Source organism: Halictus rubicundus, unplaced genomic scaffold, assembly GCF_050948215.1.
Source record: "Halictus rubicundus isolate RS-2024b unplaced genomic scaffold, iyHalRubi1_principal scaffold0254, whole genome shotgun sequence".
In the NCBI taxonomy this organism is placed as follows: Eukaryota; Metazoa; Arthropoda; class Insecta; order Hymenoptera; family Halictidae; genus Halictus; species Halictus rubicundus.
Window position 1 is genome coordinate 237501 of NW_027488795.1, and position 18897 is coordinate 256397.

The following is an 18897-nucleotide window of genomic DNA, read 5'->3' on the forward strand; positions in this document are numbered from 1 at the left end:
GCAGATCTTGGTGGTAGTAGCAAATACTCCAGCGAGGCCCTGGAGGACTGACGTGGAGAAGGGTTTCGTGTGAACAGCCGTTGCACACGAGTCAGTCGATCCTAAGCCCTAAGAGTTTTTCATCTAAACGGAACTCCGAGAACAGGAAACAACCTGTAAATATATGGAAGCAGCGCATCTATTTAATATAGACCTGATTAACGTTTTAAACGAGCGATGGATATATATAACGACTACGCTTTCACTCTGGACATGATAAGGCTCACAATTGGTAACTAACGCTAAGAAAACAAATAAAGTAAAACGTAAAATAAAAATGGCTTCAAACGATACAGCCTCGGACACGACATCTCCTCATCCCGGGAATGTCGTGGCGGAAAGTTCCGCTATGGAGGGGATATTTGATGATGACCTGACTAACACAATGGATACGAGATTGGAAACCCATACTGCAACGATTCGCATTCCATTCGAAGATAACAATGTAGTATGCCCATTCTGTAAAAGGATGCAGAAAAACTTCGCATTCATTAATCCCTCAGACTTAGACAAACATTTTAAACTACACCATCTGCTTGAGGAGATACAATGGACCTGCTCGAGATGTAATAAAGCGTTTCAGAAACTGCATGGCGTGAGGTGCCACTACCCTAGTTGCAAGGGACCAGTAGTGGACCCTGGGCCCAAACAATTCCAATATGAAGCCTGCTCCATGTCATTCGATACACAAAGAGGTCTGTCTACCCATGAACGTCATGAACACCCAACGGTTCGAAATAAGAAGAGGCTACTGAAACACAATGTAGGTGAATCAAGCAGTAATGCAAGAGGACTCCATAAAAAGGTCTGGTCTGACAGCGAAATCGAGCTGCTAAAGGAATTAGATATTAAATACTCAAATAAAAGGTATCCAAATGTGGAAATAAGAAAACATATAACTAATAAAACTTTAAAGCAAATTAGCGACAAACGCAAGGATCTCCGACTAGGTAGCAGAGCACTAATGGCGAGCAATTTAGATACTCAGATACCTGAGTCCAGTATCACACACACGTTACCGCCACCATCTAACTCATTAGAGGAAGAGGTTGTCGACGTTAGCGGAAGACCTGACCAGATTACAGACAGCGAAGACTGCAATGAATGGCATCGCTTACTCCAAGATGCAATAAATAATAATATAAATAATACAAATATACCCGTAGAAATAAAAGACATACTTAGCAAATTAAGCGAGTTATGGAAATCCTCTTTCAGCGACCTAATAGAATTAAGTTGTAAAATAGGTGCTAAAAGAGGTGCTAAACGGCTTCGTCAAGCGGTGCCGATTATCGAATAAAACTATGAGTGGAAGAAGAGTAGAAGTCAGTCAGTGTATGGGCTCCTTTGTCCTGTCCTTACAGGATGGAATATGGTAACGATCGGACTGCCCGGACTATGAGATGGATACGTTTTGGATTATGGCACTGGCACTACATTTAAAACCTAAAAATGAGTAATAGTGGAAGTAGAGCAGAAGCCTCGGACACAGGGAACCCATGCCCTCGGGCCCCTGTGGCGGACGTGTCCGCTGAAGATAGGAGGGTAATAGACGACCCCAGCAATGATAATGGACAAGAGTTGGATATTTTTATGGAAATGCCTATGGGTGGGACGATTAGTTGCTCATTGTGTACAAACAACCAGCGCTTCTTCCTACAGGAAACGAAATGGGCAGAACATATTAAAAGCCAGATCACCGCCCATCCTGATCATCGTATTATGTGGAAGTGTAAAAGATGCAAGAAAAGTTGGGAGAAAATACAAGCATGTAAATGCCATATTCCCAAATGTAAAGGAGTAGTGGAGACGATGGATGATGACACTAGAATAACGTGTGTCACATGTGGAGAAAAGTTCGGGACAAAAGCAGGGCTGGGCCAACACGAACGACATAGGCACGCCCAAATACGAAACGAAAAAAGGTCTCAACCAGAGAGAAGAGTCAGAGCTACGAACCATCCACGTCCAAGCACTCGAGCCTCGGTTTGGTCAGAAAGGGAAATAGAACTGCTCATACAATTGAGCGAGCAGTTCCAGAATGAAAAATGCATAAACATTAAAGTACATGAACATCTTTCCATTATAACAACTAAACAAATAAGTGACAAACGAAGCGATTTAAAAAAGCGACGAGGGCCCACTCAGACGGCTGAGATAGCCGAAGAAGAGGAGGTGGATGAGCTACCAACTAGCTCGTCCAACTCGGCACATGAACCGGTTGTTGAAGCGATAGATGAGAATGTCCGTTACGTAGAAAATGAAAACTGGAGAGATGTCTTTAGGGCAAAAATAAGAGAAAATCCACTAGGAGATGATGAGGACTTAAAGGATATTGAGAGGGAGATCATGAGGATAGCAGAAGGGGAGCAAACAAGCTCCCAGGATATCGAGGGTGTGACAGGCAAGTTCACAGAGAAACTAAAAGAGGGCATAGTTGAAGAAACGTCTAGGAATAGAAGCGGGAAAGTAAATAACAGAAAAGAGAACGACCGCACCCGCTTTAATAAATATAAATATTCTCGATATCAGGAATTATATAATAAGTGTCCCAAAAAACTAATTGAAATGGCGGTAGCAGGGGAGAAATGCGAAATAGGTAAGAAAGTGGAATTGCCCGAGAAAACAGAAGTAGAGAAATTATACGGTAGCCTACGGGGTACAGGGGGGCCATCCACAGGACTACCAAAACTGGGTAGAGACAGAAACGCAGCTTCACCCATAAAAGGTATATGGGTCCCCATCACTAATGAGGAAGTGGTGGCTAAAATGAGGAAAATTAAAGCAAACACGGCGCCTGGGGTAGATGGCATCAAAAAGGTCCACCTTATGAAAAGGGGGGCGCTCGTGGTTCTGACCAAACTCTTTAACCTCTTGATGACCCACACACATTTCCCGGAATTGTGGAAGCGTAATAGAACGACGTTAATACCCAAAGCCGGGAAAAGTACCGATGATGTGGGTAATTGGCGACCAATAACCATTGGTTCGTTGATGTCACGAATCTTCTCTTCCATGTTGGACCGGAGGCTGAGGTGGAAGGTGCAGAACTACAAACGACAAAAAGGCTTCACTCAAGAAGATGGGTGTAAGCATAACATCTCAATCTTGGATAGAGCTATTAAAGAGATGAAAAGGAACAGAGGTGGCACCGTCAAAGTAGTGGACATTTCCAAGGCCTTTGATTCAGTTCCTCATAGCGCAATGAGTGATGGGCTTGAGCGAAAAGGAGTACCGGCAGTAATGATAAAATACATACGTAATATGTATACAAACTGTAGGACCTTGATTAAAACCCGGGATGGAGACGTATCAGTCACCCTAAAAAGAGGTGTAAAACAAGGAGATCCTCTCTCTCCATTGCTATTTAACCTAATAGTCGACCCGATTATAGGGTACATCGACGAGACAACGGAGGGTATTACCATAGGGGATGAAAATGCCTCTATATTAGCGTTTGCTGACGACATTGTGTTGATAGCTAAAGATAGAGATGAAGCTGTACGACAGAATAAGAAGTTACATACATTCCTGAAGAACATCGGAATGGAAATTCAGGCTTCAAAATGCCACACGTTCCAAATAAGACATGGTATGTACAAGACCCAAGAATACAGTTGGAGGGTCAGTACATGCCAGGCACCAAACCAGATGAGACTATCAAATATCTGGGCGTCACATTGGACCCATGGAGGGGGTTACAACCGGCGAAGGTAGATGATATTATCAAGGCAGCGAGAAATGTACAGAAGATGGGTCTCAAGCCACATCAAAAGATAAATTTAATTAGAACTCTTCTCTTGCCGAAATATATACACAGGTTGGTCGCAAGTCTACCACCACTGAAAACCCTGGAAAAGCTTGATCATGAAATCAAACAGATAATTAAGGAAACCCTCCACCTCCATCCAACAACTACGGATGGAATAATATATACAGAGAAGAAGCATGGAGGTTTAGGGATGCAATCAGTGGCAGATATTGTACGAGTCGCAAAATTAAGGAATGGTCTTAGAATGATGAATAGCGAGGACCAGGCAACTCGGGAAGCATATGAAGGACAGGAAGATCTCATACAAAGATACGCCCACTCAATAGGGCTACAATGGCCGGTAGAGGAAGAAGAACTTGATAAGAAGCGAGAAGACCTCAAGAAGAGATATGTGGAAAGATGGAGACAACTAGTCTCCCAGGGCCATGGGGTTCATGAATTTATGAACGATAAGATAGGGAACGCGTGGCTATTCAGACCAATGTTGTTGAAACCATCTCGTTATATAGATGCTGTGCGGTTAAGAACCAACACGTACGGTACAAGAGTCGCTCTAAGAAGAGCGAGAAAAGAGATCAACCCGCAATGTAGACGATGCAACCTGCAAGTCGAAACACTTGGGCATGTGTTAGGGAACTGCACTCATACCAAACCAGCACGCATTAAGAGACACAACGAAATTGTGTCCTTAATTGAAAATAAGGTATCCAAGAAGAGTGCTGTCTTCAAAGAAGCAACAGTCAACGTCCTTCGCGAGCTTAAAAAGCCAGATTTGGTAATTGAAGACCAACAAAGGCTATTAGTAGTGAACGTGACTGTGAGATATGAGGGGGGTCTCCCACTTGGACTCCGACCGATTGGACACGTCCCGATTGGACTGTCCGGATTGGACGCGTTCCTTTTGGACGCCGTGCCGATTCGACTCGTGCTGTTTGGACGCCGTAGCGGTTGGATTCATGGCGTTTGGACGCCGTAAATTTTATAATCATTGCTTTTCGAAGTCTACATATGGTGATATTATATTGTGAAATATATGGTTAAATATGATTTGGAATCTGTTAAATTTGGATCTGAATTTTTATTTTTGTGGTTAGGGTTAGGGTTAGGGTTAGGGTTAGGGTGAGAGCGATTTGAACCTCCAGAGTGTAAAGATCAATATTAGTTCGAAATTTCCAATAGAATCACAGATTTTAACAAAAGTTTGGATTTCAATTAGGAAGTGAGAGTTAATTAGAATTTTTTGCAACGGTTTGCTGTTCATCAAAATAATTAATTAATGAATTTTTAAGAATTAATTGATTAATAGAGAGATAGTAGCCGAAAAAACGCGAATTATAGAACTTTTGAGCAATTTTCGCGAATTAAAAGAAGGAGTAGGAGTAGATTCGCGAAATTAAGCCAGAAAAGTTCAAGGAAAAAGTGCAAGTGAGATATAAGGACAATTGGTTAATTAGTGATCGATTTAGTTAATTAAATAATTAATGAGAGAACAAATAACCAAGGACAATAAGCAGTGGAAGCCGAGAAGGCCGAGTTCCAGACCCGAGGCCACACCGCGAGGGGGTCGGTCAGGTGAAGGAAAGAAAAGGTACGATAGTGATACCCGTTAGTAAAAGTGTTAGATTGTCAAATTGCATAACGGTTTCCCTAAAATTACCCGATCAAGCTAAAAATTAATATACATATATTTCGAGGAACAACTAAGAGAAAGGGCCAAAAGGGGAGATATTTCTCCCGGGGGAGAACAATTTTCGGATTCCCCCTCCCCTTTCCAAGATAATAGGAAAATCGGGCGAAATATTGAAATTAGGCAAGGAAGTTATAGGAGCAAAGTGTTAGAGGGTGTTGAGACGAGTACAACAAGCCCAAGCACGACCGATTTAGAAGAAGTTGATTTTTCACTTATATAGGGTGACGAAAAAGTTTTAGTAAATTTTGAAAAAACTGAGTACGTGGGACCCTTAGGCGCGAAATTTGGGAAACATGCGGAGGGGTTGGGTATGGGAAAACCCCCTGGTGAAAGAAAAAACCGGCTACCCCCATTTTTTCGCCAAAAACGGGCATTTACGAGACTAGAAATACGACTTACGCGAAAACTCAAAACGGGCCGTGTTACAGGGACATCAAGAGCTAAACGTTGAGAAAATAAAAAATAGGGGGTAATTACTCAAAATCACCCACTTCCCTCTTGAGGAAAGGGTCAAAAAGTCACTTTCGGAGGAGTTTTTCCCTAAAATTATAGTAATTGGAACATGTAAGACTAGAATAATAAGATTAAATAAATAAGTAATTAATAATTTAGTTAATAATAAATAAGAAATAGTTATATTGTAGTATATTACATATAAGAGTACAGTATAGTATAGAATAATTATATTATAGAGTACAGGATAGGAGTATAAGCTTAGATTAGCACTGACGGTATTATACTTACATAAATGCATAGAGACGGAAACCTATGAAAACGCTCCGATCAGCCTGAAAATCGATACACAACAATTAGAAAGGGTAGCGAGCAATAAGGGTCGGAAAGGGAGATATTTCTCCCGGGTGGGGAAAACTTTTCGATCCCCCCCCCCGTTCCGAGATACTGAAAAATAAAGACCGGAATTGTGAGTTAGGACACAAACGATAGGTGAACGGAATAGAGCCCGAAAAGACCTTTCCAACGAGCCCTGGAACGACCAGATAGGACGAAGTTGGGTGTAACGTGTCACGTCCGGTGGTTCGATCGCTCATGAATAAGACAAATAAAACTTCAAATAAAAATTATGCCACGCGAGGAGAGAAGAATAAATAAGATTAAGATAAGCCTTAAGATTCTAGGAAGTAAGACGGTGTCATGTCCGGTGATTCGACCGCTTAAGAATCAAACGAATAAAACTTGAGACAAAGAATTATTATGAACTATTGTTGAAACCCAATAATGTCACGCAAGGAGAAGGAAATAAATAGGATTAGGATAGGCGTTAAAATTTCTAGAAAATTAGATATCGAACAAAACAATTCCAATTATCCTCCTGCGAGAGACGCAGCAAAGATCGATGTCACCCCGAAAAATAAACAGAAAGTGTGTCTAGTTGCACCAAGTTCCAAGAAGGCACACTAATCCCATGGTAAGAATGACGCGCATTAGATAAAAGATCAAATCAATATCCTATTGAAACAAAGGACTGTCCATCCTATAAAAGGGAACCAACATAACAAAGATGATTCATTATCAATCAAAAGGTGTAACCATCATCATAGAGTACTTTCTCAATAAAGTTCACAAAAGGATTCTGGGACAGTTAGTGAAGGTTTTAACAAAGTTCAGTGAGTGCGATAATTGGAATTGGCGCAACCCGCAACCTGCAACCTGCGACCTGCGACCTGCAGCAACCGCGATTAGCGGTATTTCCGATCTGCGGCAACTGCAATTTGCGGAACCTGCGACTTGTGGACTTGCGGTGTCCACTTAGCAAAGCGAACCCAACAACTCGGTAAATTAACATTATTATTATTGAACGAAATATTTGTAAGCTATCTACTTGTAACCGTATCGATTACATATCGATATGTATCGATCGGGCGGCGTGTCGCATGAGCAACGCGGACCCCCACCACGACGTCCCTGGTCGTCCTGTCATCCTTCTCTTAATGAAGGATCGCAGGATCCCCCACTAATTAGCGTGCGCGCGCATCGATCCCCACGCGATACGGATCGAATGAGGTCGATGCGCGACAGAATTAGGCCACTCTACGTCTGGGCGCGAGCTTGTTCGGGTTCGGGAATTTCGGGCTGTTCGGTACGCAGCGAGCGAGTCAAACCGACTCAGGGGCGATACAGTCAAACCGACTGCGTTCCTTCGTCTCGTGATATCCTCAAACTGAGGAAGTGTCGTATAAACCGCACGACACGGGTCCATAAAGTTCTACGAGCGGCAATCATCGGCCGTAGCGATTAATCGAATAATAACTCCAGCGAGACGAGGGAAACAGCATCGGTCTCGAGTCGTACTGTCCACAAAAGGAAGTTAATTCTCACGTTCGTTCGGGAAATTCGCGATACGGTAATCAGAGTAAGTACGGTTAAAGTCTTTCCACCGATACCGGATAGTCTCCGAACCCACTGACTAGTGACGACGGAGGCGATCCTCAGGGTCGGGTGTCTGACCGACGCCTTGTACGTGTCGTCATTCGGGCACTTTTCCTGCGTGAGCAGCGAGTGCTCGTATGCTACGACGGCTCACGTTCGTTCGGGAAATTCGCGATACGGTAATCAGAGTAAGTACGGTTAAAGTCTTTCCACCGATACCGGATAGTCTCCGAACCCACTGACTAGTGACGACGGAGGCGATCCTCAGGGTCGGGTGTCTGACCGACGCCTTGTACGTGTCGTCATTCGGGCACTTTTCCTGCGTCAGCAGCGAGTGCTCGTATGCTACGACGGCTCACGTTCGTCCGGGAAATTCGCGATACGGTAATACGATTAGAGTATCAGAAAGGGACCCAGACGTGGAGCCAGGATAGGGCTCGGGCAACTGCCTATGCGAAGGCACGATTCTACGAAGTCACAATCGAATAGGCGCGAATTGCGAACAGCATTGATCTCGCAACCGTCGTATTGCGATTACTGTACATATAAAGATTGCGATTACTGTACATATAAAGAATAACAGAATATATCTTACTTCTACCTCCAACATCGTCTCCGAATGATTCGAAGTAGTTTGAACCTCTCCGTCTTCCAGTGCCTGGAGGCACGAACCTTATCTTACTAAGGTTGTAACCGTCCCTATCTATCTAGCGGAAGCTCAACATTGATACGATTTCTCTCACGTGCCTTCTTCGTGGGGAGGCGACAGCGTGCGCGTGGAAAGACACGGCAGGAACGAGAAGAAAGAGAATAAAACGGTTACATATTTGGCGCCCAACGTGGGGCGGAGAGGTTCTAACATATTGAGGGTTAGGAGTCGATAAGCATGGCAAACGAGAACCGGGTAAAGACACGAAAGAACCAGGGTCAACCGGTCACGGGCGAAATCACGGTTTCCTCAGGGGTGACCCCACCCCGCCCACTGAATACTCCACCACGGGATTCAGAGGACGGGATGAATATAGACCAATTGCGTGACGTTATTCGCGACCTACGCCTAAAGATTTCGCGGCAGGACGAAAGGATTCTCCAGCTCGAGGTTAAACTGGCGGCGGGGATGGGTAGACATGTCGAGCACGTTGAAGCCCGTGAGCACATCGCCGAGTGGCAGCGCGAAATCGAGGCGCGTTTAGATCGCGAAAGTCAAGCGAATAAGCGTCGCGAAATCGAGCTCGAAGCAAGGTTGGCCGAGATTAGGGAAGCGCAGATTAGTTCTGATGAGTTGTATGAAAGGCTTAGTGCGCACAAGCGCGAGATGCGGGATTGGAGGCGCGAAATAGACTCACGTTTCGATCGCGAATCGCAGCTGGCCGCGGAAACCGAGGATCGTATCCGGAAGGAGATGCACGACGGCTTCGACGAAGTACTCGCGATGGCGGAGGCACCGCGCCGCCCCGCAACTCACGAAAATGCAAGGGCAGAACAGCATCCACGTGAACAACGTAACGAGCAACCTGGCCCCAGGGGAATGAATAACGCACGTCACTCCATGCCACGAGATTCACTCGCCCATCGATGGCAGACCCACGAATCCACGGGGTTGGAGCCATCATACCTGGCTGCTTCGAGACCATTTGCCGTAAAGCCCAAGCTTCCAGTATTCGAAGGCAAAACTACGGAGAAACCTCCGAGATTTCTGCGTGAGATGCGACAGTTCATCGAAGTAGCACGCGTGCCGGACGATGAGTTAAAATTTATCATCACACAGGCTCTTAAGGGGATCGCCAGCGAATGGTGGGACATAGTCACGGAGCAAGTGACCACGTGGAACCAGTTCTCCCGAGTATTCCTGGAACGATTCTGGAGCACGGCCATCCAAAGAAAAATACGGGATAATCTCGACTCAGGTGTGTACCGCCCTGAGCCCGGGTTAATACGTGTGGCGTACGCAACGCGGCTGATTGGGAATGCACGCGACCTCGTGCCACGACCCGCCGACGAAGAAATTGTACTAGCGCTCGCCCGCCACTTCACCCAAGCAGTCGACGACTGCGTGTTAGGACAAAATATCACCACAATCGATTCGTTCTTAGCCTTATTAGAACGATTTGATAATGGTGGAACGGTCAACCGGCAGCGAAATCACGAGCGTCAGTCCGGTGATAAAGACTGGCCTCTGCGCCCGAATTATGTGCAAGGGCAAAGAAGCCAGACGTATGGATCGAGCGGGCCACGCATACCATCGAGCGAGTTCACCCAGGCTCGAACTCCCAGAGAACCATCAAATCAGGCGGGTGACCTCACACGCAGATCCCAGGATGCTCCAAGGCTCTCCAGGGAGAATTACCAATCACAAGAACGACGTCCAGAGGGTGGAATCCAAAGTGACAGGCGGTGGAGTGCCCGTCCAAGTCACATTCGGGCGACGCACTTAGAGGAGAACGAAGACGCCCAAGAAATCGTCGAAGCACGTGAGGAGGAAACCACCTCGGAAAACGAGTACATAAGAGGCACATTCCACGCATCGAGCCTGCGGCAATATCACCAGCCAGACAAAGAAACACCTAGCAGGTAAACGAATGTCGAGCGGTACGAGATGAGCGCGGGGCAAAGGGGTGGTGCCAACATGTAAACAAAATCCCATCGAGACAAGGCACATGATGAGTAAACAAGGTTCCAGATGCCATGACAAAGGTAACGTCGCAGGACGATTCCAGGAAATCATAATAAGGTGCGCCGTTATAGCTTAGTTGATAAAACCGTTGTCTATATGCGCTGGTCTAGTTTATTTTACGAATACAATTAAAGTTTATTTTTTTTTTCTTTCTTTACAAACGATTATTATATTCGATCATTGCTTTGTGAATTAAACCCGATCGCAGTGCATCTTGACTGCGTCCCTGCAACTGCAATCGCGAAATTGGTGGGGGGCATATGTAACCGTATCGATTACATATCGATATGTATCGATCGGGCGGCGTGTCGCATGAGCAACGCGGACCCCCACCACGACGTCCCTGGTCGTCCTGTCATCCTTCTCTTAATGAAGGATCGCAGGATCCCCCACTAATTAGCGTGCGCGCGCATCGATCCCCACGCGATACGGATCGAATGAGGTCGATGCGCGACAGAATTAGGCCACTCTACGTCTGGGCGCGAGCTTGTTCGGGTTCGGGAATTTCGGGCTGTTCGGTACGCAGCGAGCGAGTCAAACCGACTCAGGGGCGATACAGTCAAATCGACTGCGTTCCTTCGTCTCGTGATATCCTCAAACTGAGGAAGTGTCGTATAAACCGCACGACACGGGTCCATAAAGTCCTACGAGCGGCAATCATCGGCCGTAGCGATTAATCAAATAATAACTCCAACGAGACGAGGGAAACTGCATCGGTCTCGAGTCGTATTCTCCACAAAAGGAAGTTAATTCTCTTGCCCGTTTCGGGAAATTCGCGATACGGTAATCAGAGTAAGTACGGTTAACGTCTTTCCACCGATACCGGATAGTCTCCGAACCCACTGACTAGTGCCGACGGAGGCGATCCTCAGGGTCGGGTGTCTGACCGACGCCTTGTACGTGTCGTCATTCGGGCACTTTTCCTGCGTGAGCAGCGAGTGCTCGTATGCTACGACGACTCACGTTCGTTCGGGAAATTCGCGATACGGTAATCAGAGTAAGTACGGTTAACGTCTTTCCACCGATACCGGATAGCCTCCGAACCCACTGACTAGTGCCGACGGAGGCGATCCTCAGGGTCGGGTGTCTGACCGACGCCTTGTACGTGTCGTCATTCGGGCACTTTTCCTGCGTGAGCAGCGAGTGCTCGTATGCTACGACGACTCACGTTCGTTCGGGAGACCCGCGATACGGTAATACGATAAAAGTATAAGAAAGGGACCCAGACGTGGAGGCAGGATAGGGCTCGGGCAACTGCCTATGCGAAGGCACGATTCTACGAAGTCGCGATCGTTTCGGCGCGAATTGCGAACGGCATTGATCTCGCAATCGTCGTATTGCGGTTACTGTACATATAAGGAATAACAGAATATATCTTATTTCTACCTCCAACATCGTCTCCGAATGATTCAAAGTTACTTTGAACCTCTCCGTCTTCCAGTGCCTGGAGGCACGAACCTTATCTTACTAGGGTTGTAACCGTCCCTATCTATCTATCGGAAGCTCAACATTGATACGATTTCTCTCACGTGCCTTCTTCGTGTGGAGGCGACAGCGTGCCCGTGGAAAGACACGGCAGGAACACGAAGAAGAAGAAAAAAACGGTTACATACTTTATGCGTTAACTACACATAATCTCTATTTGTCAAATCATGTTTAAAACTTCTGATTCAGCACCTAATTTTGAATAAATCAATAATTTTGTTTGTTTTGGAAAATAAGAATACAAGTTATTTAAACAATCCTCAATTTCCCGAACCGTAGCCGGTGAATGCAGGTAGGTTCAAAACTGCGTCCTATCTCATAAAAATCATAATCCGTCCTACCTGGGACGTAACAACTGGAAATTTTTGGTGACAGCGGTGGGATAGAGCGCAGAATTGAGGATTGGAAAATACAGTTTAACTACTACCTTCTTTAATTAAATCAAAATGGCAACTCCGGGTAGTAGCGGAATAGAAAGCAAAGGTTCTGAATCAGAATTATTAAAAAGGGCCTTAGAACAAATAAAAAGGTCTCAAGAAAGTAATGATTTCATATCTGAACTTGGCACTAAATTCAGAGAATTAAACCAACAAATAGCGCATATGCAAGATGCACTGAATTCAATAATTAACCGACCACAACCGACACTGACAAAACCTGAACGAATAACTCCCGAAAAACTGACACATACACTGACAGAACAACTAGAAAACCCAATACAAATTAAAGATGCACTAGAGACAGTACCCGTGTTCGACGGTTATAAACCCTCTGTATTTCAATTTTTAAAAGCATGTGAAAGAGCTAAAGCCATGCTTCCATCAAACAAAGAACCATATTTGGTTAAATTATTAACTAATAAACTCAGAGGACATGCGTTTATAGCCATCGAAGACTCAAATATAAACACTATAGAAGAATTCGGCACAAAATTAAAACTTATGTTCGGACCGCAAAAAACGGTTAACCAATACAAGGGCGAATTAGGGAATATATTTAAAAACCCCCATGAAAACATTTTGGACTATATAAGTCGCCTAAAAGACCTACGACTTGCGATTATGGATGGAGAACGCAGCGTACACGGAGAACTTTCGGAAATATTACAACAGAACATAGAATCTGATGTCACAGAAGCCTTTTTAAAAGGATTACCGTCAGAAGTCCAAATAAGATTGCAATTAGAAGGTTTTACAAATCTAGAAGAAGGATACGCCAATGCAATAAAGATCATGAAACAAATCCAGCAGGAAGAAGAACGAGTCAGAGCGTTCCACAGAGGAGCGACTCAGCCTCAGCAGAGATATCAATTTTCTTCGAACAGATATCAAGTCTCCCCGAGACAAAGTAGCTACACCGGTCCGCGCTGGCGCTCCGATCCTTCATCGTATCGTAACAATAACAATGGAAATTTAAACAGTCATTTGAAACCTAACAATCAAACAGGAACTGATAATCGAGCTAGAGGAGCTAACCCACCTGTCACTTGTAACTACTGTAAAAAGGTCGGACATGTAATCAAAGACTGCTATAAATTCAAAGCAAAGGTGGAATCAGGTGAGATAGTGCCCTATTCCCAACAAAAGTCGGAAAACGAGAAGTACTCCCCAGGGACCAGTGGCGCACCCAAGGGAGCAAATTTTACAGAGCGCCGATCGGCAATGAAAATAAGTTCTGCTCCCTCACCAAAAACTCCACCTGCATCGATAGAATCCAACCTACCCCAACGGGAAGAATCCCCGAAGACGGATCACATCAGGACAACAAAAATCAAGGAATCGAAAACAGACCAGGAAGAGATCGACCTAGAAGGGCTATCACTGTTCGATTAGATTCTGCTAAATATACACCAACTGTAATGATTACCTCTCCTGATCTTCAAGGAATAATTTCACTTTTAATCGACTCAGGTTCAGAAATAAATCTTATAAAAGAATCAATGGTCCCAATATCTACGGAAATCGACACAAGCAATGCTATAAATATTCGAGGAATTTCGGCTGAGGTCCTGGCCACCCTAGGGACGGCATCAATCAGGATAGCAGGCCATCAAGTAACATTCCATGTTGTTAGCAACCGAATATCGATAGATCAAAGCGGACTCTTAGGATCCGACTTTCTACTAAATAATCAAGCAAACGTCGATTACTCCGCGAAACATATAAAATGGGGAACCACATACATACCATTCTTTGAACCTCAACAAATAACAGTTCCTAAGAGAACATCTATTCCAATAACAGTGAATATAATCAATCCAGAAGTACAGCAGGGTTATATTCCCCGAATACCTGAGGAAAAGGGAATATTTCTTGGAGAAACAGTAGTCACTAATAATAAAGGACAAGCACATATAAGAATAACAAATGCTTCATTAAAAAATTACGTTCTCGACGTACCCATGGTAAAGTTGGAACCATTTGAAGAGGTTACCAATCAACATGTCAAATCCTGCCTTGTGGCAGCAATAGGTGATCATAATCGATATAGAGATATCCTGGAATTATTAAGATTAGATCACCTCAACAAAGAAGAAAAGCAGAATATTACGAAATTAATAAAAAGAAATCAAGACAGATTCCATATTCCCGGAGAATCCCTCGAAGGCACTGATGTGCTACGACATAAAATACACACTACAAATGACGTTCCAATAAATACTAGGCAATATCGATTTCCCCCGGTTCATAAAGAAGAAATTAATAAACAAGTACGAGAATTATTAGAAACGGACGTAGTCGAAACGTCAACATCACCTTATAACTCGCCAGTATGGATCGTACCAAAGAAATCGGATTCTCAAGGAAACAAACGATGGCGTCTCGTAATAGACTATCGAAATTTAAATGAAAAAACTATAGGTGATGCATATCCCTTGCCCAACATAACAGAAATTTTAGACCAACTTGGAAGCGCTAAATACTTTTCCACGTTTGATTTAGCTTCTGGATTTCACCAAATCAAAATGGCATCAGAGGATGCCCATAAAACAGCATTCTCAACCCCTTATGGACACTTTCAATTTAAAAGAATGCCTTTTGGTTTAAAAAACGCACCAGCCACATTTCAGCGCTTGATGAACAGTGTGCTGGCAGGACTTCAAGGATCTGAATTATTTGTATATCTCGATGATATAGTAATATATTCAAGCTCCTTGCAAGAACATGAAATCAAATTTAACAAACTAATGGATCGATTACGCACCGCAAAACTAAAATTACAACCGGAAAAATGCGAATTTTTGCGTCACGAAGTGACCTATCTAGGACATATAATCAGTGAAGATGGATTGAAACCAGATCCAAAGAAAATTGAAGCAGTACAAAAATTTCCTAAACCAAAAAATGCGAAGAACATTAAACAATTTTTAGGATTGGCCGGATATTATCGAAGATTCATACCAAATTTCTCAGCAATCGCAAAGCCTCTTACAGATTTATTAAAGAAAGATATCACCTTTAAATGGGAAAATACACAGGAAAAATCATTTCGAATTCTAAGGGAAGCACTCACAACAAAACCTGTGGGATGAATGGTTCATTGTGCGTGCATGCGTGCGGGCGACCGGATCATGTTGCGACGGTCCGGCGCCGGTATGTTTGGAAAACTCGAGTGACTGAAGAGGCGTGAATGAAAAGTGTTTAGGTCTAAGTGATAGGAGAGTTTGTGTATTTCTAAGAATGAAAGCGATGGATGCAAGAAACAGAGTGCAAGCGAGATGAATGCAAGGGGGTGAAAGACTATAAAGCGTGGATGTTCGGTAAGAGCGAGAGTAGAGTTGCGACTGCCTTGCGAGAAACAGCGTTAATCGTGTCAGCGTTATATATCGTTATTTCTTTTAAATATATTAGTATTCAGCAACGTGTTTCGAAGAGATTAATCTCCCCATTGCCCAAGATTCCTACAATTGGGGGCTCAGCCGGGATTGAAAGAGTCAGTGATATTAGCGTTAACACATAGCGACTGTATTAGTGATTTAGCGACTGACAATTAGCGAGACATTACAAACTTTGTGCGTGCCGATGAGTGAAGTGGACCCGAGTAATTTGAAAGTGATACAATTGAAGGAACAACTTAGAAAACTAAATCTGCGCACTAACGGATCAAAAGTCGAGTTGATAGCCAGAATAATGGGAGCAACAAAAGATTTGGAAACTCCCGCAAACGGATCCAGTGAAGTTCCTGGCGAAACAGAGATGACTGCGAGGGAATCCCAATTAATGAGGGAACTGGAAGCGATGCGACAAAGGCTACAGCAACGTGAATCAAACACCCCACCACAACCTATTTTTTTTCCACCCACCCCAGCGTTTGGACATAGCATCGTAGGTAATATCAACATTACCACGATTGCGGGGCTTCTTCCATTTTTTGAAGGCGACGGTGAAAAGTTTGAACGATGGGAAAAACAGGTGCGTCTACTGACCCTTACGTACAACCTATCTGACGAAATGTGCAAGGTGCTGATGGGCAGCAGATTAAGTGGAAAGGCGTTAGAATGGTTTTATTCTAAGCCGGAATTCTTGGAGCTAAGCACGCGCGATTTGATGGACAGGATGCGCGAAATGTTTTTTTGACGGGTGAACAAAACCATCAGACGAAGGAAGTGCGAAGAGCGTGTGTGGCAACCAAATGAATCCTTCAGCGAGTACTTCCATCATAAAGTGATTTTGGCGAATAATGTGCCCATAGAAGAAGACGAGATAGTTGACCTCATCATCGAGGGAATTCCTAATGGTACGCTGCGGAATCAGGCGCACATTCAAAGATTTTCGTCGCCAGCAGATTTGATGGAAGCGTTTGAAAAAGTAACATTGGGAGGAGCGAGCTATAGCAGTCGAGATGCTGTAAGGAGAACAGCTGCGAAGAATACAGCGGAGGAGTACAGCAGCAGAAGACCCCCGGTCAAAGACGAGTACAGCAGCAGAAGACCCCCGGTCAAAGAGGAAGACAGCAGGAGGTACCAGCACCAAGGACATCTGCAGTCAGGTGCATCGGGACGGAGATGCCCAAGCTGCGGGCTACTGGGACACCAGCTCTTTGATTGCCCAACCAGGGAAAAAGGCGTCAAGTGTTTCGGATGCCGAGGGTACGGACACATTGCAGCCCGTTGTCCGACAAAACTGCCGTCAACCCGCAGCAGTTACAACGTGGACCAGTCAGCGAAGTACGAGAAAGAAACGGTAATTTATGGGCGTAAAATAATAGACACGGGAAGCGATATTTGTTTAATGCGTGCGTCGGTACATGCAGAATTAGGCGCGCCGCGATTACAGCGAACGGGTATACGATTTCGTGGAGTAGGCTCTAACGACAACGAGACGTATGGTGTTTTTAGTACCGAAATTATCGTGGATAAAGAATTGTATCCGATAACGGTTCACGTGGTTGCCGACCGGCTTATGCAACCTGCTCTAATCATAGGCGCTGACTTTTTGCGGAATGTAAATGTTTCAATTCAGAATAATCGTGTCTCTATAATTAAGGCGGATAAGAATATCCCAACTGCGGAAAGCGTTCCAGAAGTTTTTAATATTGTCGCGTATGACTCCTCGGAAGTAGACACGTCGTATATTGTAAATCGCGAAGATCGTCGCGAGGTAGAAAAAATGATAAGCAACTATAAACCGTGTAAAAATCCGGAACCTCGATCGTCCATGAAAATTATTCTTACGGATGAAGAACCGATTTACCAGCGTGCAAGGCGATTACCACCGATTGACAGAGAAGAAGTTAATAAACAAGTATGCTTGTGGTTAGACGAGAAAATTATACGTCCGTCTCTATCAGATTTTGCGAGTCCTATAGTGTTAGTCAAAAAGAAAGATGGTTCGAAGCGCTTGTGCGTCGATTATAGACAAGTGAATAAGAAAACGATCAGGGACCGCTATCCTCTACCGTTCATAGAGGATCAACTAGATATGTTACAGGGTTCGAAATTATTTAGCATAATAGACTTGAAGAACGGTTTCTTTCATGTAGAGGTTGAAGAACTTAGTCGAAAATATACCGCTTTTATAACGCCTGACGGGCAATATGAATTCTGTCGCGTGCCGTTTGGATTAGCGAATTCACCAGCGGTTTTCCAGAAATTTATTAATAATGTGTTTAAACAATTAATATCACAAAACATAATGTTAGCATACATGGATGATATAATAGTACCGTCTATAGATTCAGAGTCAGGATTAGCTAGACTGAAAACGGTTTTGGACACCGCCGCGAATGCAGGATTAATTATTAACTGGAAAAAATGTCGATTTTTACAGTCACGTGTCGAATTTTTGGGACACATTATAGAAAACGGCACTGTTCGTCCATCTGAGGAAAAAACAGCCGCCGTTATGCGTTTTCCACAGCCACAATCCGTGAAACAAGTGCAGAGCTTTTTAGGACTGTCGGGATATTTTAGGAAATTCATTTCTCACTATTCTATAATCACGAGACCACTCTCAAGTTTGCTTAAAGCTGATGTTAAATTTCGTTTTGGTGATCAGGAACAAATCGCGTTTAACCAATTGAAATCGATCTTGAGTAACAAACCGGTGTTACAATTATACAAAACCAATGCGGAGACAGAGTTGCATACAGACGCGTCAATGTTCGGTTTCGGAGCTGTTTTAATGCAACGTGATAGTGGTGACGGGAAATTGCACCCCGTATACTATGCTAGCGGTAAGACGTCGGAGGCTGAATCAAAATATAGTAGCTACGAATTAGAAATATTGGCAGTGATAAGGGCACTCAGAAAATTTCGCGTGTATTTACTTGGGATATCATTTAAAATAATAACCGATTGTAGAGCGTTCACACTAACGATGAACAAAAAAGACCTCTGTGTTCGCGTTG

The 18897-nt window shown here is 44.1% G+C and overlaps 1 protein-coding gene across 1 annotated transcript; it reads left to right on the forward strand.

Moving 5' to 3' along the window:
* The first annotated feature begins 1491 nt into the window (after positions 1–1491).
* LOC143364079 (uncharacterized) lies at positions 1492–3904 on the forward strand. Its single transcript, XM_076804591.1, has 3 exons — positions 1492–3127; positions 3434–3663; positions 3860–3904. The coding sequence occupies exons 1-3, from the start codon at positions 1492–1494 to the stop codon at positions 3902–3904; spliced, it is 1911 nt and encodes a 636-aa protein (XP_076660706.1).
* The last annotated feature ends 14993 nt before the right edge of the window (positions 3905–18897 follow it).